General features: G+C 45.5%; 2 protein-coding genes across 2 annotated transcripts; both read left to right on the top strand.

The window, feature by feature from the left end:
• The first annotated feature begins 924 nt into the window (after nt 1-924).
• On the top strand, nt 925-5,238 carry COMMD3 (COMM domain containing 3). The gene is made up of 8 exons (XM_088150378.1): nt 925-1,198; nt 2,884-2,995; nt 3,080-3,143; nt 3,243-3,277; nt 3,487-3,547; nt 3,630-3,686; nt 3,786-3,845; nt 4,848-5,238. Exons 1-8 carry the CDS (start codon nt 1,060-1,062, stop codon nt 4,905-4,907), a joined length of 588 nt encoding a protein of 195 aa, XP_088006504.1. The 5' UTR covers nt 925-1,059; the 3' UTR covers nt 4,908-5,238.
• A 4,485-nt stretch (nt 5,239-9,723) lies between these two features.
• On the top strand, nt 9,724-20,529 carry BMI1 (BMI1 proto-oncogene, polycomb ring finger). The gene is made up of 10 exons (XM_088150377.1): nt 9,724-10,503; nt 15,170-15,303; nt 15,634-15,730; nt 16,380-16,435; nt 16,525-16,575; nt 16,821-16,929; nt 17,006-17,051; nt 17,504-17,602; nt 18,223-18,303; nt 18,411-20,529. Exons 2-10 carry the CDS (start codon nt 15,192-15,194, stop codon nt 18,741-18,743), a joined length of 984 nt encoding a protein of 327 aa, XP_088006503.1. The 5' UTR covers nt 9,724-10,503; nt 15,170-15,191; the 3' UTR covers nt 18,744-20,529.
• The last annotated feature ends 548 nt before the right edge of the window (nt 20,530-21,077 follow it).

Genomic DNA, 21,077 nt, shown 5'->3' with positions numbered 1-21,077 from the left:
CTCCCAAGCACACTTCTTACACAGATAAGTCCACTGATATATTTGAAGCAAGATTATATGAATTATATTAACTTTCTCTATAAACCTAAATACAAAATATGAAACAGGACATAATCATAGAATAATACCTTTATTTTAAAAAAATCAATTCGGTAAACTAAAGTTTCATTTTCATAATGGACTATGAGTGAGTGAACTCAACAAGAACTGTATGCAAGAGTGCCTTGCCCTTTGCTTTTAAGAATTGCTCTGTATAAACTAATTTTCAAACTCTGTAATTGATTATGAAATGATAGCAAAAAAATATTTGTATTATTCAGAGAAAATAAAACAAGGAAAGATGGTCATTTATTTGTAGGTTATGACCCTGTGCCAGCAGAACAAAAGAAAGAAATATTATGTAAATAACTACAGCCAGACGCAGGGGAAATGAAGAGAGGCAGTTAATGACACTATTACCATTTTTAATGTTGCAATGTCTTCAGACGTCTAGGATATTTTCTACCGTTCCGAATATTTAAAGTCATTTGCCTGTCGTTTTAGGGAAACTAAAGCATAGACTCAGCTCCAGAGTGGCAGAACGAAAAACAAAAGGCTTATTACGTGCCTGGAGCAACTTACTGAGCGTTCAGAACTAACCACTCTGAGCCACGCCGTTTGAATCATTTCCCGGGCCGACTCCATAAAAGAACCGAAACTGGAGTTTCGATCCTCCTCATCTACATCATCGCCACCACGATCCTTTAAAAGGTTCAAATGGAAGATCTGTAGTCGGGGAGGTCTTTTGCGCCGAGAAGAAAAGGAAGATGGCTGACCTTGCATTTGAGATAGGAAATGCAAGACTACCGGGAGGCTTAATGGCAGCTGGAAGGTCTGATCGCAGGGAAGGGGCTCGGGGTTGAGGCGACGGAGCCCAGAGCGAGGAAGCGGAGCCGCAGCCACCCACCCCGCTCTGCAGCGAACAGCCGCCGCCACTGCCGCGGCGCTCCCTCGGCTGCAGGATCAGCTGAGCGCGGCTATCACGTGGGCGGCGTGTCGAAGGTCATAGCGCGGCTCACAATGGAGCTCTCGGAGCCCGTGCAGGGCGGCTTGCAGATCCTGGCTGACCCGGGCTGCTTCTCGCCCCGAGCCTTCGGGGCTCTGCTCCAGGCCGCTTTCCGGAGCTTGCTCCGCGGCCAGGCCGAGCAGGCCGCCTTCGGTGAGTGCTGGGCCCCGAGCGCGAGCCCCCGCCCGCCGGCAGCGAGGGGAGCTGGGCGCCGGGCGAGGGGAGCGCGGCGGCGCGGCGCGGAGGGTCGCCCCTCTTCGGCCAGTCCCGGCGCTCGGCTGCCTGGACGCTTCGCGGCAGCGCCCACGGCCGCTTCCCGTCAAGCGCAGGAAGTCTCCCCCGCGCTGTGCCGCGCTCTCCCTCCCTTTGTTTCTGTCGGGGTTTTGCTCTCTCCGCTGCTCTCCTCCATTTCCCTGCGGTTGTCATTTCCTTGCAGAAATTCGAGGGTGCCTCTCGCTTGTTTGTGGCCTAAAAGCGAAGGTAAAGCCTCTCTCTTTCTCCCTCCCGAGAGCAGAGCGAGAAAGAGAGAAGGTGCCTTTTGGCGGCGGTTTCCTCCGCCTCCCTGACGGCCGTGGTCGGCTGATTTCCACCGTTTTGTTTTCAGTCTTCCTGCCCCGGCGAGGCATTTTCAGCCCTCTGACAGTCGGAAGCGATTTTTGCAAAAGTCAGAGCTGCAGGCGGGTGAATGCCCTTGGGGAAGCCACCGAGTTGGGTTTGGGACCTGGATCCCGCAGGCTTTGTTGTGATCATGTGATGCTGCGATATTATTCTTTCGAATTGCTCAGTGGCTGTAATAAAGAAATTGTTCTTAATTTTCTGGCTCAAAAACGCCGCTCATTTGTGTTGATGCTTTTGTTTCTGGGCTCTTTTTTTTTTTTTTTCCCTGCTTCAAATTGAAATTCTCCGACGATTGGGCTTCGTCAGCTGTTTGCCAAACTGCGCGGTTTGTTGGGGGTAGGCCGGCCGCCTCTCGCTGGAGAAGAAGGGCTCGCGTTTGCCGTTTGCCTGAAGGGCTCTGCGGGAGCTTGGGCTGGATACGCGCGGCCTCCGATAGGTGCTAGCTTGAACTGCAACTCTGGAAAAGCAGTTCGGATTTCTTAAATGGGACGCGGCGAAAGGAGAGGAAAAATCAGAGGAGTTGAGTTGGGAAGGGGGGTAGAGAGGTGACATGGTATTGCGAGTACTGTTGTAAGGAAAGCGAAATTACAGACTGAACTCCCTCTAGCACTCAGAAAAAATCGTTTCACACGGTTCTCTGGACTCCGAGAACGTCTGCCCCTTAATTGGCAAAAAGGATTTTAACTCTTCTCCCTTCCCTCCCGAACTAGAAGAGCACAATTTTCCGAAAATATAAATGTCTATTGACAATTATTCATCAACCTGATTTCTCCCCAAATTCTGTGTTTGCCAGTAGTTCAAGGAATGGGTGGCATATAATAGCGAGTGGGAAAGGGAAAATACAGGAGTCTCTGCTGGGGTAATGACTGAGCTCCTTTCTTTCTACGGTGCTTTCTGGCTGTTGGGGATAAATGTAGATCAATTTGGTGCTGGAAATAACCGATATCATGTTTCAGATCTTGGAGAAATTATTCATGTTTGAGATGAAAGGAAGCTGAAATTTCCCCAACATTATTTTAAATCCTTATAAAAGGAGATCTATGAAAACAAGTCCTTCCCTCAGCATTGTGTTTAGAACTGTAACTGTAAATCTTGTCAATATGATAGCCTTCTGTTTGCCCAGCTGCTATAATTGCATGGAGATTAGTCTTCCTGCATGGGAAAACCAATGTATGTATCCTCCTGAAATATGTCATCTTGAACCATTCATTTATTTTTAGATTACCCAGATTTGGAACACATTGATCCAGCAATATTAAAATACTGCCACGCGGCAGCTACCACTTGTATAATAGAAGCTGGAAAGCAAAAAGCTGACAGATCTATTATAAGGTATCCTAAAACTCTTCAACTTTTAAAAAATTGTGTTTGACCTGTATTAGATTTATTGGTAACATATCTTGCTTTTCTTTTTAGCACCTATCTAGAAGACTGTAAACTTGACAGAGAAAGAATTGAACAATTTTGCACTGAATATCAGGTTTTCAAGCACATTTCATCTTTTTTAATTCCTTCCATTAATTTTTGTATAATCTGCAGAAGCTGACACACTCTACTTTCGCTCTTTTCCTTTTTGTAGAAACATAAGGATACCTTGGAAATCATATTGGGGAGGTATGTCAAGGGAAGTTATATTAATATTCCAACTTTCAAATGCATCTTGAAAATAATAAACTTCTTCACAAGTTATCTAAGTGAGGTAACTTGCTCCATAAAACCCACAATTAATACATTGCTGTTATTTTTCTATTTCACCTATAAGATCTTGCAACAGTTATGCTGTCCTGCATATCTTAGCCTAATAGATATTCATTATGTTTCAGTATAGGCAGATGTCCACTACATATAACTGATGTTTGTTGGCGTCTGGAATATCAAATCAAGGTAATTTAAATCAAAGGGATTGGGGGTTTTTTGCACTTTGATCTGCAAAACTTATTTTTTTCTTTCTGTCTTATCACTTTAGACTAATCAACTTCATAAAAATTATCGTCCTGCCTATCTGATGACCTTAAGAGTAGAGGTATTACATCCATCCAGAAAATTCAAATATTAGTAGATTATTATTACTTTAGTTTTTGTTACTTATTAACAACTAATGTTTGGGATTTTGTTATTTTAGAACAATGATTCAAGATCTCATCAGGACATTAATTTTAGTTGTTCTATGGAGCAATTGCAGGTATTTTTTCTTACCCTTTTGTGTACTGATATTAAGTAGCACCATACTTTACAAAAGTCCAGAAGAATATAAAATGCTTCACTATGTCTCATCTTTTAAAACATAAAATGCTACAGAATTACCAGCTTGTCTACTTTTCCAATATGAGATTTCAAGTTGATTCACATAAGTGTCTGCACTACTTCAAAAGTACTATTTTTGGCAGAATGGATGGAAGCTCTTTCATATGTGTTACATGAGATAAAACTCATTTTCTGCATTATATACTTGAATGTATAATTTGTACTGATCGTGGAATTTGGCTTATTTGGCTTTACTTAAACCACTATGTATTGACAGCTGAGCCCCCATTATCCACAGCTAATTTACACCAAAATCGAAACAACTAATTTGAGAATATATATATTAAAGTTGCAATCTTATGCATTAGGAATAGGCTTAATTAAACCTAATAAACTTACTAATGAGAAAAAAAAGGAGTAAACTAACCAAAACTTGAGAAACTAAGGAATAAGCAACTGTCTACAATTTCATATTGTTTCAAAATTGTATATATACACATCATTTTTTTGAAAATTCCATATGTTTCAATGGAATGTATTAAATATCTTTAGGATTGTAGGCTCAGAAAATTGTTAGGTTAGTTTACTTCTTTACATTCGATTAAACTGTAAGGAATTATATTCTGTGTATTATTTGGCAAATAAGAAAAACTTAAATTTTATATTAGTTATTTCTCCACTCATTACTTTTATACATGATAATGTTATCAGCACAATATTCCTTTTAAGAACATTTATGATATACTCTAATTAAAATAATGAAGAAGGCTGTAGCTTTCCTAAAAATATCAAATGGCAGAAAAATAAATTCTTACGTCATTGGGATTTTTTTGTATAAAATGTTGATCTTGCTTGAAAACAAGGTAACTTCTAATAATGCATAAAATTAGTTATTTATACCAAAATATTTCTTTTCTTAAACTCTTATTTCATATTTTAGGATTTAGTAGGAAAGTTAAAAGATGCAGCTAAAAGTCTAGAAAGGACAACTCAACTATAATTACACACTTGGCAATCAACTGGATTGAAGAAAAAAAGAAAATGCTTGCTTTTTCCTTGACTATATGATGATCTTTCTCCTGGTTCTTATTTAATGGAACTTTGATATATGTTTGGTCAAACAGAAATGGAATTTTACTTTCTAGATAACATTACAAGATTTGTGTGCAATAAAAACTGTTGAGTTTGTTAAACAACTGTGATATATTATCTGTTTAGATAGCTATATACTTTTGAAATATCTGCCTGTGGTTCAGTTTTGCCCTTTTTTGAAATAAATCTTTGATTTCCCCATTTTCTACTTTAACATCTAATAAACAAGTGAACATGAATCTAGTTTGTGTGTCTTATCTGACTATAATAATGGGTGGGGATGGGAACAGAACTGGATTCTCAGCAGCTCTTCACTCCAACATTCCAAGATGTCCACTCCTACCAAACAAAAATCAGGTTAAAGAGCTGTAGAGCTCTGGATCTAAATGTCATTCTATTGTAATTAAGTCATCACCTTGCTTGCATCTCATTTTGGTGAAGGCATGTTCTTGCTGTTCCCCCTCCCCCCCTTTTTTTTAATGTTGAAGTGATTTACACAAAAAGTTGAAAAGTTTCCATTCATTCATCTGCTTCAACCTGGGTTTACTCATTAAATATTCAATCATTTCTGTAAATAGAAAATAGTTGGGAGTGTCCTGAATTGTGACAGTTGAATGACTATAAATAGAATATGACCAGCCTTGTCTCCATGGCTCAAAAAACAAAATAAAAAACCCTATCCTCATCCCCAGGTTGCAACATGGGTTGAACTTAGTAATTACACACCTATCCTGGTAGAGGGGCAGCAATGTCAGTCTGGTGTATTTGGAGGGTGGGGTGCACAAATACTGGAGTTCTCATTTTCCTTTCGTCTTTTAAGTGCTTTTTGCTATGTGGAGAGGATGGGAAATCTAGCTGAGGAGACAGAAGGTTGTGAGAATTATCCCAATGTCATCTGTAAGGATGCAGAGGCAAAGGAATTTATCCTTGACCTGTGGTGCTGTCAGACTAGAAAAATCTCACTTCATGCATTGGTCCTAATTCTGCACTGTAGTGCAAACTATGCTTTGAGGCATCTTACCTACATAAAATATGGCTTGCAAATAGGAAGAGGGAAACTCGGCACCCTAGCTCTGATTCTGTTATATTAAAAAAAAAAGTTCTACCATATAAAGGTTTAAATAGCCGGTGCTTGATTCTCATTCACAACCTTCTTAAACAGCACAATGAATGCCTGCTTAAGGATCTTGAATTATCTGTGGCATCCACTGCAGGGTTGTTCCACTACTTCATACATGGTGAGGAAAGTATGATCAGCTCATCCTCACAGCCTGGAGGGTGTGCAAACAGTGAAATTGATGCCTTCAAGATATCTTAACCTAAACTTTCTCAACTCAGTGCATTAACCACTCTGGAAAGTTTAAAGTCTAGAACACCTGGAAGGAACCAGGTTGTCCACACCTGCAGTAGAGTAGAGGAAGGTCTTCATACTTTGTACTCCCTCACATAGGATTTTTTAAATTATTATTATTAATGGGAAGCACAGAGTAAGAAATGTATTTTTTTTTAATCTTGGGTCATTTGGGAGCAGTAAGATAGTTTGGGGGTAATGGAGTCTGTTTCACTAAATATCTTGCTCACTACCACCATTCCATTTTCTTGTTCATATTTTGTTAGGCAGCTTTCCATAACTTGTTGCCTTCCAGCTGTGTTTTATAAGCAGTCTTCTGTATGCTTGCTGGGAATGATGGAGGTTGAAATTCCAACACTTTTGGGGGAGAGTGACAAGTCAGGAAAGAATGTTAGGGAAGGACTTTTCCTGCCGATGGTTGTGGTCAGAGGGAGCCTCAGTGGACACATGTAAATCCCATTGGCAGTGCTAAGCCATTCCCTCTCAAGACATTTTCCCCCAAACCTAAACACAAGTTAGGGCAGTTCTATAAATGTGGTGGGACCTGCTTCCCTAACTGCAGCATTTGACACTAATGTGCTGGTCTGAAGGTGAAAATTGGTCAAGTCTTGGATTGAACAGAATTGTACTGTGAAATCTACAGCGAGATCTGGATTTCCTTTCCTAGTGGAGGTTTGAAGCCATTGTGAAATAATGCTTTCCAGGAATATTTCCTTTCCCCTTCCATCATTTTCCTGGAGAGGACTGTAAGGATATTTTTTAACCATTGTCTTCAGTCTCCCGATCTCGGCAGGATCTGAGTGACAATATTGTATCAAAACTAACACATACATATGGATCAAACTGTCAGGGAAGAGTGTAAAAAGCCCTCCTTCATTTGAGTCTCGTTTGATGGGTGGGTTGGAGAGGAGACGTTTAATATCAATAAATGGTTGAGAGCAGGATACAGCAGGATGACAGTGTTTGCCAGGCACTGATGAACAATGCAGGTTATTAACTTCGAAGTGAGTTTGATAGCAAATCTCGCAGAAAAGTGTATTAAGCCCAGGGTCTCTCCGATGCCTGTTTCTTTGTAAGGGGTCATTTTCTGATGCCAGCTCCCTTTCTACAATAACATTCCACTGTTTGTCCGCCTAGAGCCCTACAGCATGCTTCCCAGGAAAACCTGCCAAGATGGAAGAAAATGTTAAGTCAGTCTGGAACTCCAGCCAGTTCCAATGGTGGCACCCTAGAATTGTCAAGGTAAAGTGTTGCCCAAAATGAAGGAAAGACTTAGGAAAGGGAGTGTTTAGCATAGGGTTGCTTGCTTCTCAAGAAGTGTTAACAACATAGTCCTTCAATCTTGGGCAGAAGCAAAAAGACACTGAGGAGATCTGAGGCATGCTAGTTTCAAGTTGGTTCTTCTGGACACAAAAGGAAAAAAAGACCAGGTAGAATATGCTACCACTAACCACCCTGGAAATGGGTGCCTCTCTTTGGGATTCTGCCACTATGCAAAAAGAGAAAAGGAAATGTAAGAGCATGAAAAAACTGGGTGACAAAGAATGTGTGGAAGGCTGGGGCTCTGTGTAGTGGGAGAATTATGTGAGATGAAGTTGGTGAAGGTACGTGGAGAGAGGTGAGGAATCTGGAAGACCATCCTCACCTAAGCTTACAAGCATCAGCTGTGGCGAGACATGAGGTGGCAACGCTCCTGTGGTGAGTTGAATTTGTACACTGAAGGAAGGCGGGAAGTGAGAAGGCGTGTCCAAAGGCAGGAAGAAATTGACCAAGAAAATGCGTGGCAGGGTATCTTGGGGGGAGGGGGGCTGGAGGGGGCTTGGAAGTAGTGGATATGGGGGGTGAGGCAAACTGTGCAAAGGATTTCTACACAGCAAACAAATGAAAGGGAAAAAATAAAAAGACATTGAGCTTCTTTGAGGCGGTGAAATAAAATGCAGGACCTTATTGGGGTGAAAAATCTGGAATAGTTGTCTGGGGCATTTTGAGAAGGGGCAAAAAACAGAGGAGGGGAGGGGGCTGAAGTAGGTGAAGTGCAGCATGCGAGGGAAGGGGAAAGAAAATAGATGCCTGAGGGAAAACGAGACAGGGCTCGGACATTTTGGGGCAGCGCCAGAAGAGAGCTGTATGGAGAACGGAGTTCGGTTCTGCCTTAGCAGCGTGAATCCCCTTCACGTGAGAGGACTGTGATTCAGTAGGGAAAAAGGGACTCGGAAACCTTGGCCTAGGTAAAGGACTTGGGGAGGGGGGGCGTCGTGCTGAGCCGGGCCAGAAGGGAGTGGGATCTGCGCCAGGGCTGAAGAAGTCGCGCGCACCTGGGAAGCCGCGGGTCGGATGCCAAGGCGGGAAAATCCGCTCTAACGGAAAGGAGTGAAGGTGGAAGTGCCGAGATGACGCTCGAGGCTGATGGTTTCAGCTGACGGTTTCCAGCCCCAACTTTCATAATACCATCTGGAGCGCCTTTCTAAGATTTCTGAGGTGTCCTAACACTGAGGCGCCCAGGAGGAGGTGGAGGAAGAATGTTAGACCTGGGTCGGGGTTGTGGGAGAAGAATCTCAGAGCCGGGCGAGGGCGAATCATAGTTCTGGGGGCAAGGGGGAAGCTCTGGGGAGAGGCGCTGAGGTGGAAACGGGGGTGCCACACAACACTGACTGTTAAAATGGTGGGCAACCTTTCTGAATGTGTGTGTGTGCGTGTTTGTGTGGCGCGCGAGCGGGTGTGTGTGAGTGTGTGTGTGTGTGCGTGCGTGCGCCGCGAAGGGCAGGCAGGCAGGCAGTAGGAGAAAGGAGCAGAGCGGCTCCAGTACCGAAGGCTCGGGGTGGAGAGACTGAAGCCAAAGGTCTGTCTGTGGTTGCCGTCACTTTATTGCGCCTTGAAAAGAAGAGGGGGGAAAGGTAGCGTTTTTGTGTGAAAGGGTAGATTTTGGTCCAAGGTAGGAAAAGGCAAGGAAAGGGGGCAGAGGGAGATCTCTGTGCGTCCTCGTTAAGCGAGAAAGAAAGGGGTTGCTCGGGTGAGGTGACAGGGCGTGTAAAATCGGGGGAGAGGAATGGGCACCGTGTGCGTAGCGCGGGGTAGGTGTGCAAGCTGGAAGGGGGAAGGAAAGGAATAAGGCATTGTACGCGCGTGAGTGAGTGCGCGGGGGGGGGGAGGAAGAGCGGGAGGAGGTGGAACAGGCAGCCGCGTGAGTGCCGTGGAGAAAAGGAGGACTAGCGAAGTGTGTGTGCGCGCGCGCGCGTGTCTGGAGGGGGGAGGCGGAAGAGCAGGCGGAGGGCAGGGAGAGGGGGAAGGGGAGGGCGGCGCACGAGGGGGGAGGAGGCGTCGGAGTCGCGGGATTGGGTCACAGGGAGGCTGACGGGCTCCGACTACACCGACACTAATTCCCAGGCCACCCTTAAGGAATGAGGAGTCCCACGTGACGCTGGCGGGGCGGGCGAACTCTGAGCCATTTTGGGGACGGTGTCAGTTTCCACTGTGCGCCTTCAGCGCTGCGTTCCCTCCACCTCCACCACCACTCGCTTCTCCACTACTCTACCTCCCCGCCTGCTCCTTCCACCACAACAACTCTGATCTAATTCAAATATTTGCAGATTATTATTCTTATTTTTGCAGAGAGGAAAGTGGGGAGAGAAAGAGCCCTCGCGGAGGCAGGAGAGGGAAAAAGCAAGACCGGGGCGGAGGGAACCGGTAGACGGAGCTGGGAGGAGGGCTCGGGAGACGGAGAGACAATGGGCTGGCGGTGGAGGAGGAAGAGTGGCAGTGCAGACGGGCTGGAAAGATTTTGAGAGCCCAGCACTGGAGCTACGCATTTTAAAGAGCGAGGGAGGGGGAGCGAGCGAGCGAGCGAGGTGGGGAGAGAGAAAGAAGAGAGAGAAAAGGAGACGCGGAAAGGAAGAGGAGGGGAAAGGCAAGCAGACTCGGAGAGAGCCCGAAGGAGAGCCGCCCGGCTGTTTGGGGAACTAAAAGGAGCTCGGCGCGGCGGCGGCGGCGGCGGCAACAGCGACGGCGGCAGCAATACGCTGATTGCAACTGACAGCGCCTGCAGTTCGTTTCAAGATGGCCGCTTGGCTCACATTCATTTTCTGCTGAACGACTTTTAACTTTCATTGTCTTTTCCCGGCAGCTTCGGTCGTCCCCCGGCAGCGCCTTTCCGCGGGTAGGTATGCAGGGGCGCGCTTTCTAGCCGAGGCCGGAGGGCGGTGGGGACTTCGCGGCGGGTTTCGGGGGTTGGAAGGCTGCGAGGGGAAGCTTCGGTGTCCCCGAGCTCTCCGTATGGGAAAACCGCTGACAGTCTCGGCTCCAGCCACACGCACACGCACACAGTTCGCTCCTCGCGCGCGCGCCTAGAGACCGGCGGCGGCGGCGGCGGCGGCGCCAGTAGCAGCCCGGGCACTTGGTTTCGTTCCGCAACCAACGCTTGCAAATTTTCGTTCCTTTTCCCCCTGAGCTCGGTCGTAGAGCCCTCCTGGATGCACGGCCCCGGAGGAGGATATTTGTATTTTCGGCTCCGACTAGCCATTCGAGTCCAGCCCTCTTTGTTTATAGGCAGATTTCGATTGAAGAGGGACACTTCGTGCAATCTTGAGCTGCCTGGGTCACGGGATGGCGATTGCCTACGAAACAAACGGGTCGGCGGGGGGTTCAAAAGCCACCTAGCGCTCCCATTTTATAGGGATGAGTTCCACGGGGGGTTGTGATCTTGTTGGAGGGTTCGCTGAGCCGTTGGGGACCCCCGGAGAAATGTTATTAACTTAAGTTCGGCCAACACTTGTGTGGCGTGAGATGGCTTGGTAAGATGGCGGTTCTCTTTCAGCGTGTCCTTTCGCATTTGTGCTTAAAATGCTGATGTTTCTCCCGGGCTTTGGAGGAGAGGAGAGCGGAGGTTGACGCTGGGAATGTACCTTTGAGGAGGGAAGTTACCGCGTGTGTGATTCTCAAAGAAGGGAACATGTCCAGATTTCGGAGAATTGGGGGAGCTGAGTTAATAGGACTTGCAAGCTCTCCGACTGCAGCTTTCTATTATTTAGTCGGGATTTCGCCTCCCCCCACACACATCCTATCCTTCCAAGCTGGGTGAGGGAAGGTTAACTGAAACATCTTGTTACTAGCCGAGATGTGATGGCTTTGCTCCTGACTCTCGGGTGCCTGAGTAGGAAACTTGGTTCGTGTAAAATCTCTTGCCCTTGAAGGTGTAGACCCCGCTACAGCTCAGCTTGTTTAGTTGTCTTAATGCCTGGTGGGAAACAAGTCAGGGGCACCTAATCCCATCTTCTCTCCCTGCAAGTAAACTTTCTCCCCAAATGGAAAGTTAGCCATGTGGTCACAGCCTCCCCTGCCCGCCCCCCACTTGCATTTTTGTTAGTCTCCCGCTACTTTAGTACTTCTCTATTTCAACTGGTCCTTCTTGATATTCCAAAAATATAACCTTGAAGTGTAGGGAGAGACTGGTTGTGTAGTTGTGTATTTCTCCAGAACCCATCTGTTAGTACTGTAGTTGGCTGGTGCTGAGTCTCCCCACCCAACATGTTCAACTTTTATGTAGCCAGAAAGGAATCGGCTCCTGTCTTTGCAGGAGGCCAGCTGGAGAGGTCCAATCGCTGGATGCAGGAGTTTAGCTGGAGAGAACGTGGGTTGGTGATACTGTACAAGTCCATTTCTTTCTTTGCCGGGACGCGATGGATCCACACGTTTTGAGGGGGTCCCTCATGCTTCAGGGGAGAAATTTAAAACTGGGGCATCTAATGAAAATTCAAGGCATGGATGACCAGATTGCATATCTGCCCCTGCAAACTTAGTTATTTTTGGTAGCCTTGACACTTCAAAGGACATCTAACGCATGTTAATTTCTAAAGCGTCCATCCACCTAACTACCCATAATTTTCTTCAAGTTGAGGTAACCCATGTTAGGCCTCCAAGCTTCAGCTGGCTGTCATAACAAGTTTTATCATTCCTTGTTTTCCCGGTGGAATACATGCCTGGGAGGGAGGGAGGCTGCAAATAAAATACAATATCTGGTGTTAAAGGTCAGTGTGTCTTGACTACAGGAAGGTACAACATCATTGTAAGGAGATAGGGGACTTTGGGGGGGGGGGAGAGGAAAGAATAGCAGCCCAACTCCATCCTAGGTCGAGTTAGTGCGTTTGGTAATGAGATGCCTTTTTTGTTTATGTGTGTATATAAATGCGTGCATGGGAGTTGCTGGCATCCTTCCCTGGCGCTTAGCCTTGATTCACGATTGTTGGTTTAAGGAGCGAGGTTTCAGCGATACCTCCGACGAGGTCTTGGAGGAGGGGGCTAACTTGGGCAATAAATAATAAGTACTTCGACCAACCAAGCTTCACGCTTGATTTGAGTTTTCTTCCAGTTAGGCAGAGGCTCTGTTTCCGTGAAATGAAACATGTGTTAGTATCTTCTGAAGGACTGAGTTGCCTCCTCTGTGCCTCACTGCTTGGGGAAGAATTTAAGCTCACTGAATTGCACAGCCTCTTCTACTTTTTGGCTAAGGCGTCCTGGATCTACTGCATCTTAGTTTGTACAAAATAGACGTGTTTTGTGGCGGTGGTGAGAGGGACTCCGATTATCCCCCGCAGAGAATTGAAGAAATTCTTCTTCTGCTAAAGGCATGGCTGGGAAGGGGAGTATATCCTTTGTTCATATCCTGAAGAATGCTCTGGAACCAGCGGGCGAGGCGAGGCGTGGCGCGGGGCTCCTGTTTTCCCTGCCAACACCCAACTCTAAGGCCAAGGTTATCGTATCTCTCCTGCCCCTTCTGCTCCAGACTTGTATATCTTTTGCTTTCCCCCCCCAAAGGAGGATAAAAATAGCAGTTTCCTCCGTGCAGCAGTAGCATCTTTCCTCCTGTTTTTCTTTCCCTCTCTTTTTCCACCCTGGGAGGAGGCACGTAGAACAAGTGAAGGTTGGTAGTTGGCTTTGTTGTGAGGGATCCCAGTTATACTCCCCTCCTCTCCGACCCACCCCCACCCATGGGAACATTGGGCAGGAACTCAGTGCTCTTTCGGAAGCGGCAGAGCATTTTGTGTGTTCGGAGTTCGATTGCGCTGTGTTCGGAGTGAAAAGGATAGCTTCGCTGCTACGGGAATGTAACCTGCTCCTTAAGCTGAGCGTAACCTCCCCACCTCCTTCCCTCCCACCGTAAATTTTTCCTTGCCGACCGAGCCGGGGCGGGAGCGACGTGCCCCGGGTGAGGATTTGCTTGGAGACTTGCTCTGCTCTCTTCCCTTCCCGGCTGCAGCCCGAGAGCCGCGGGTAGATTTGCAGCCATCCCGGAACCTGCGACCGGGCAAGCTCAGGCTGCCAGAGCGGGATGCCCACAAGCCCCGAGGTGGGTGTGCGAGGACTCTGCTGGATCCGGGCCCGGCCTGTGGGAAAGGCTGGCGCCCCTCTAAATTCTCCACCAGCCCGAGAGGGTCCAACTTTTAACTCTCTGCCTTGGAGATGCAAGAGGAGAGCAAGTTCAGATCCCGCACTGCTGAGCCGCGCTGGCGGACAGGAGCCGGGAAGGGAAGAAGGGAGAAGCAGCAGCGGCCACTTTCTTGTCCGTGGCCGACGTGGATGGAGGCCCCGAGAGAAACCGAAAGGCCCGGGAGGAGCCTCTTGCTTTCGGCCTGGCGTCGACCCCAGTGCTGGCTCGGGCCGCCCTCGAGGCCTCCTACCGCCAGCCCCGCTTTTGGCGTCCTCGTTTTCTCTCCCTGCGACGCGTCCCCCCTCCCAGCTGGACTGCTCGGAGAGGGGATTTTGGCCCCACCAGCAGCACCCGACCGGGATCCCTCTCCCGGGTCCCACCCCTGGCCACGCCCCCGGTTCCTTTCCCCAGCAGCACCCCCAACCCGACCTTCTCCTTTTCCCGGCTTGCTCCCTACCCCGGGGGCACCAACTTCTGCCCCGGCAGGGACTCGGCTCTCTTCCGCGCCGAGCCTCTAAACCAGCGCGCCTATTCCCTGCGCCCCCCCTCATTTCCTCCCGAAGCCACCCCCTCCCAGCCTGGCCCCTCCCCGCCCCCTCCCCCCTGGTGCGCTCCGGGCGGTGGCAGGATGCCAAGTATAAGTGTAAGTTGCTATAGCAACCCCCTTGCTAGAACGGTTCTGAAGGCGGCTCGGTCCCGAGTCTCTTGGGCTGGCGGCGGCGGCGACGCGCTAGCAGCCGAGTCCAGTTCCGGGGGGCCGGCCTGATCTTCTCCCGCCTGCTTCGACCCGCCTCGTCAATGCCTGCGAGCCCTTGTTCCGAGGTGCGGGCCCCAACCTCGCCAGCCAGCAAGCCACCCCTCCCTTGCTTTCTTCTTCCTTCCTCTCCGCCGCCGCCGCCGCTTCAACCACGGCCGCCGCCACCCCTCCTCTCCTCGCCGGAAATGCCCAGGGCAACGTCCGCGTCTGCACTGGGATCGCTCCCCCCCCCCCGCTTGCCCCGTTCTCCCCTCCGCAGCCCGGATCTGCGGTTTTCCGGTAGCGCTATGGGGGGAGGGCGACCTGTCCCGGGAGAGGGGCCCCGAGGAGCCTCCTCCGCCCGCCCCAGGCAAGCCCTCTTCCGAGCACCGCCGCGCTGGGCTACGGGCAGGTGGGCACTGGGCAGAGCACCCTGGAAGGAGTCCCTCTCGAAGGCGCTCTTGCACTGCCTGCTTCTTTGCGCCAAGGCTCTTGGCTCGGCGGCTCTGCGCCGCCTTCTTCCTCGCCTGAACCGGATTGTTTGTTTTCCCCGAGGGGGAGGCCACTTTTAGCCGCGGGGAAGTGAAAGAATCGGGTTGGGCCGCACCTCCGCAGTTTCCCCTGCGTGTTTAAAACGCTCCTCTTTGTTTGCGTCTCTTTTAGAGTTTCCTCGGATTGAGCCAAAATGCACCGCACCACCCGCATCAAAATTACCGAGCTCAACCCCCATCTCATGTGCGTGATCTGCGGAGGGTATTTCATTGATGCCACCACTATCATCGAGTGCCTGCACTCCTGTAAGTACTGCTTGGTTGCTTCTCATCAGGGAAGGGGGCAGCTGCCAGCCAGCCCTCCTTGTGCCTTGATCCTGGCAGAGCAGGGTTGTTTCTGTGGCTCTGCAAGACCTGGATATTTACTGATAGATTTCCTGGTTGCCCTTCTTCATTTTACCACTCCTTCAAGAATTTGACCATATGGTCCTTTCTTGGCCAGAAACAGCTAGCATTGTTCAGGGTCTCCAGGTTTAGAAATAACAGCTGAAGACCTTGCCTTGATTCTGCTTTGTAATCTTATTCCTGCACAATTCTATGTATATTTATTTATTTATTTATTTCCCCCCCTTGTAGTCTGTAAGACTTGTATTGTGCACTACTTGGAGACCAGCAAGTATTGTCCCATTTGTGATGTCCAAGTTCACAAAACTAGGCCTCTTTTGAACATAAGGTAGGAAAAAGACAATTAAATACTTCATAGTGTGACTTTCCAAGTGTTAGTTTCTTTGGATGCAACCTCATTACCAATGCAAATCTGAAAAACTATGTTAGTTCAGAACACATAACTATACTGTTTTCATAAGTATCTGTCTTACATTTCAGTCAGTCACTTTTCTTTTTCTACATCAGAAGCCCATCTTTGTTCCTTTTATCTTTCTTCTTTTCTTCCTTACCCTGTCCAAATTGCACTTAAAAATCTGTTTTGTTCTCCTCATTGTCAGTGTGCATATTAATTTCCTGTATCTGTTTCAGTATTGAATTTTATCAATATAAAATATTGATAAAGAAATGCAAAAGTTATATTTTCAGAAATCTTCCTTATTTAGTTGCATCTTTCATTGGCTCTTTTATGATTACATCTCTTTATTAAGTACCTACATTTCTACAATGGTGTCAGTCTAATCTAATATCTTTCTACCAAAGCAAACAAAAAACAAAAAAACAGGTAGCTTAATAGCAATAGATCTAAAACTTACATGAAACAATTTAAATCTGGTTAAAGTTTTGATTAAAAATTCTCAGCCAAGCTGTTTATGGTTCTGGAAAGTTGTGAATGTTAACATTGTTTTAAATTGAGTGTCTTGGATTTTATATTTCAGATCTGATAAAACTCTCCAGGACATTGTGTACAAGTTAGTACCAGGTCTTTTCAAAAGTAAGTAAGCAGTTAGATTAAACAGCCAACGCAGTAATAAAATGTTTTGAACTGGAAGAGATGAGTAACAAAAATATGTTTTCTCTCAGATGAAATGAAAAGAAGAAGAGATTTTTATGCTGCTCATCCATCTGCTGATGGTAAAATGTTCATGATTTTATAAAGAATTGCCTTTTTATGAAGAAGCTGAGGTTGTAAAAATATTTTATATACCGTTTCAGTGGTCATGCAAAGCAAATAAAAAATTGTTTTTATCCATGCAAATATTTTAAATATGTTTACAGAAATAATCTTAGTTGTAATATATTCACCTTATCACTAAAGCTTTTTTACTGTTTCTGATTTGAATTTTAAAATGTAAATTGCTGTGAAAATTTCTTTGCAGCTGCCAATGGCTCTAATGAAGACAGGGGAGAAGTTGCAGATGAAGACAAAAGGATTATAACAGATGATGAGATAATAAGCTTGTCCATTGAGTTCTTTGACCAAAATAGGTAAAAGCAATAATGTACCTTGCCAGTACATTCATAGACTTTTTCTTTGTTATAATGGTATATGTCCTTTTTCTAGAGTTGAACGGAAAGGAAGCAAAGAGAAGGAGAAAGCCAAAGAGGAGGTAAGTAGATTGTTGGTTCCTTGACACTTTAATTCCTTATTCAGAAAATAAACTCTATTCATATTTGTTTTTATTTCCTTAAGTACCAGAGGTACCTATTCTACAGAAAATGAACATGCCTTCTTAGTAATTAAAATTAAAGGACATTTAAAAGGCTGATAAAAACAAGTTATTGTTTTTGTATTAGAGGACTTCCTCCTATTCTTCCCCTTACTTAGCATATGTAATTTTTAAGAATAAAGTTTGCTGTGTGTTAATTAAATCCTTGGAAAAAAAATAAGCATGTATTTTGCATATTACCTCAGTTATTTTGGATCACCAGTGAGAATTTAGATTTCATACATGTGGTTTTAACCATGGTTCCATCTATTCCTATCTCCTGTATTGGAATGAACCTTAGTATCAGATTTTGAATGTTGTCTATTATTGTCTCAACCAAATGCCCCTCCCAGGCCAACGACAAAAGATACTTGCGCTGTCCTGCAGCAATGACTGTAATGCACTTGAGAAAGTTTCTCCGGAGCAAAATGGACATACCCAATGCTTTTCAGGTACTTGTGACCTATGGACATTGATGGGGAAGAACTCTCATAAAAGAGTTTTAGGAAAAGGCATGATTTAAACTTTAATTGTGTTGAAAATAATTGGTCATAGTGTTTTATGCAACTTAACACTAAACTCTAGTTTCTAAGTGGAAAAAATGTGGATGCTAATTAATTATTAAGGAAAAAATATATCTTAAGAAAGAGGGAGGATCAAAGATCTATTTTTCCTGTGCTGTCAGATTTTCTGTTGCCCTGTCCCTGAAGTTTGTAATAAATGCTTGTTTTAGACAGTTTGGGGGCACAATGTTTGAAGTCTTTTTCATGTTAAAGATTGCTCAATTGAATTGCCTCTGTTAATTGCTTTTGCTTCTGGAATTAAGCAGCAGCATCTTTAGATAAAAGGCCCACAGGACTGGATTTCAAAGGGTCTCTCCAAATTGTTATATTCTAAGCCCTTGGATGTAAAAGCAGAAGTCTTCTCAACTGAGTCAATGTATTTTTGAATTTCAGCTAAAATGTGTGATGTTTAGATTAGCGTAGTATTGTAGATACCACACTGCAGTTATGTAGTCTTTCCCACTTCCATGCCATGTTAAATGAAGTTTAATTTCATCTTTTTTTATTAGATTGATGTTATGTATGAAGAAGAGCCTTTGAAGGACTACTACACGCTGATGGACATAGCATACATTTACACTTGGAGAAGGGTAAATACATCGAGAGGCCTTCCAAGTCTTGGGCAAGTTGGGCCAGAGGGGTGGGAAACCAAAATAAACCCTCTGACAAGGGGTTCCCTTCTGGCTTTCTTTGGCAGAACGGCCCCCTCCCTTTAAAGTACCGTGTGCGACCCACTTGCAAGAGAATGAAGATCGGTGGCCAGCCGCGAGATGGCTTACACAACAGTGGGGACCTGGAAAGTGACTCTGGCAGCGAAAAAGCCGGCAGCCCCGCGGGAGGCGCTCCTTCCACTTCATCCTGTGTGCTCAGCCCCAGCACTCCGGTGCAGTCTCCCCACCCCCAGTTCCCTCATATCTCCAGCACTATGAACGGAACCAGCGGCAGCCCCAGCGGTAACCACCATGCCTCCTTTACCAACAGAACCCGGAAAGCTTCCATCAATGGTTGCTCCGCGACTTCTTCTGGCTGACCTGCATAAACTCCTTTATGCAGACTCTCAAAACTGGATGCCGAGGTTATGGCTCTTTTTCTGCCCTTCGGTCTCTGTTGGTCTCTATTGCGCCACACCAGTAAGCTTTATAGTTGCTAATTCCACACGTGTCTATGCCTGACGGTTAATAAAAGAGGAATAATGATTGGATTTTAAATGGGTGGACTAGGGATGGACCTTTTTAGATTAAACAACCACCACAGCAAAGTGTTTCTTAAGGACTAGCAACATGGAAAAACAAACAAAAGATACCAATCCAGATATTTCCGGAGTACTCTTTTGACTTTCCACCGTCAATCTGTTTCCTGATTTGGACTCAAGAGTGTCTGAAAATGGATGGCTATCACAAATGAGACCCAAGTTTTGTAAATCCAGATTAATTTCCTACATATCTCTCAGATTATGAACCGCTGTTCCGCTGTTTTGGGGAATCTCAGCAAGTGATTTTTTTTCCTTCTCCGCCTTGGGATGCATAAACACCAGACTGAATATGCATAAAACAATGTGTATTTGTAGCCACACCACTGTGAATAACAACGTATTTGCTTTATTAGCCATTTTGATTTGTAGTTTGCATCCACAGCTTTTCTGTGCAACGCTGAAGCCATTGAAGGACCAGAAAGGAAGGGAAAGGGGAAGTGATATGGAAGAAAAGAGGGAAGAGGGGCAGCCCATGTTCAGTTTTACACTTGTATGCCTAAAAGCGAGTATTGCCATTTCTTTTACTGGCTAGTTTAAAGAAAAGAGAAAATAAGATAAGCTCTTTTTGTAAGGTTTTGATGGCATTGCGAGCTTGTGGAAGAATGCCATATTGGTATATGACAAAACAGGAAGCAGTATTGTATGATATATTTATAAAGAAAATATTGTGTTTCACGCAGTGTTGATGACGGTGGTTAAATCCCCCACTGGCTCAACCCTCGCAGATGCTTCGTGGAGTGGGGGGTGGGCACTGCTAAAGCAGCCACGAGCCGTTTGCCATGAAAGCGGGAGAGCGAGTTTCCATCTCCGTTAACCCGGAAGCAATTGGCAATATCAAAAGGATTTCATGGGCCTTGTCTGGTTCCCAGGATTTTTACTTTTACTCAATGTAATTAATTGTTTTAATGCTGGGGAGGGGAGGGGGAGGGCAGGTGTTGGAAAAAATGGAGGAATGTGGGAGAGACTTGTCTTCATTCGTTTTATTAGGGAAAGGATAGGGGTTTGTGGTCATTTTTTCCCCCAGAAAGAAAAAGCACAGGAATGCATATAAGAAGCCATAAAATATGCAGGAACCTTTTTCATTAATTCTTTCTAAAGAAATCAGTAAATCGAGGAGATGAAGGCTTTTTATCGAAATTTGTTTTAATATATATGTATGTATATGGTACAGTACTAACTTGGTTAAAGATTAACAGGTACGTTGATATTCTCCAACGAGCTGCCAGGAAGCCTTTCTGCAAAATAATTTTCTGAAGGCATCAGGTTTTTTGAGGGTGGGTGGGAAGGGAAGGCTTGAAAATGTAAGTCTCTTGAAGAATCTCCAATACTTTTCAGTTTGTGCTTTGCTTTGGTCAAAATGTGTGTGTGGTGTGTGCGTGTGCCCGTTCTTCACTCATCAGTTACACATTTGTGAGGGTGTTTATCCTATATGCCTATTGTTTCATGTTTGTACAGGGATATTGTAGCTAAGTATTTCGTTGTCTCCAGTCTGCAAAAAATGGAAAAAAGCACAATTCTATCCTTTGTCTTGCTTACAGTCATTAAATCATTACTTTTACATATACCTGCTGACTTCTTGTGATGTAAGTATTTAGATTCCCCCCCCCCATTTATCTGCTAAAAGAAATCAAGCACTTATGTTGAGAGAGTGCATATGACTTAGAAATTCAGAAGAAGGCTCTGCTTAATTAAACTCAGTTTATTGTTAAGATCATATTTATTTTCATAGAAGACCAAGTGAAAGCAATGCATTTGATTGTGGATCATCATTGTATTGCTGAAGTTAATTGGATTTAGTTCCTTAAGGTACAAAGTATATTCTGAAGATAGTCAGGTCAAAAAAGTTTAATGTGGCCTAGCCCAAGATAAGTGGGCAAAGGGTGATACATGTACTTTATTCACTTCCATACAAAGAAATCATCCTAGGTGGTTGAGTTATATGTATATATGGGAGGGGGGGGGAACACCACTCCAAATAGAAATGGATTGAACAAGGAAAATAAAATGCTTGTTTTTCCCATATATCCAAATGATTTCTACATACAGTTATGTATAGTAAATTACTGAAACCCTCTCCCATTTGATCCATCTAAATATGTATCTTCGTAGTTT

Source organism: Python bivittatus, unplaced genomic scaffold, assembly GCF_059951505.1.
Source record: "Python bivittatus isolate LINGU-HERP-01145 unplaced genomic scaffold, Pbiv_v1 ctg000610_np1212, whole genome shotgun sequence".
Taxonomy (NCBI): domain Eukaryota; kingdom Metazoa; phylum Chordata; class Lepidosauria; order Squamata; family Pythonidae; genus Python; species Python bivittatus.
The sequence above is the reverse complement of the archived record's forward strand: the minus strand, read 5'-3'. Positions and strand labels throughout refer to the sequence as shown.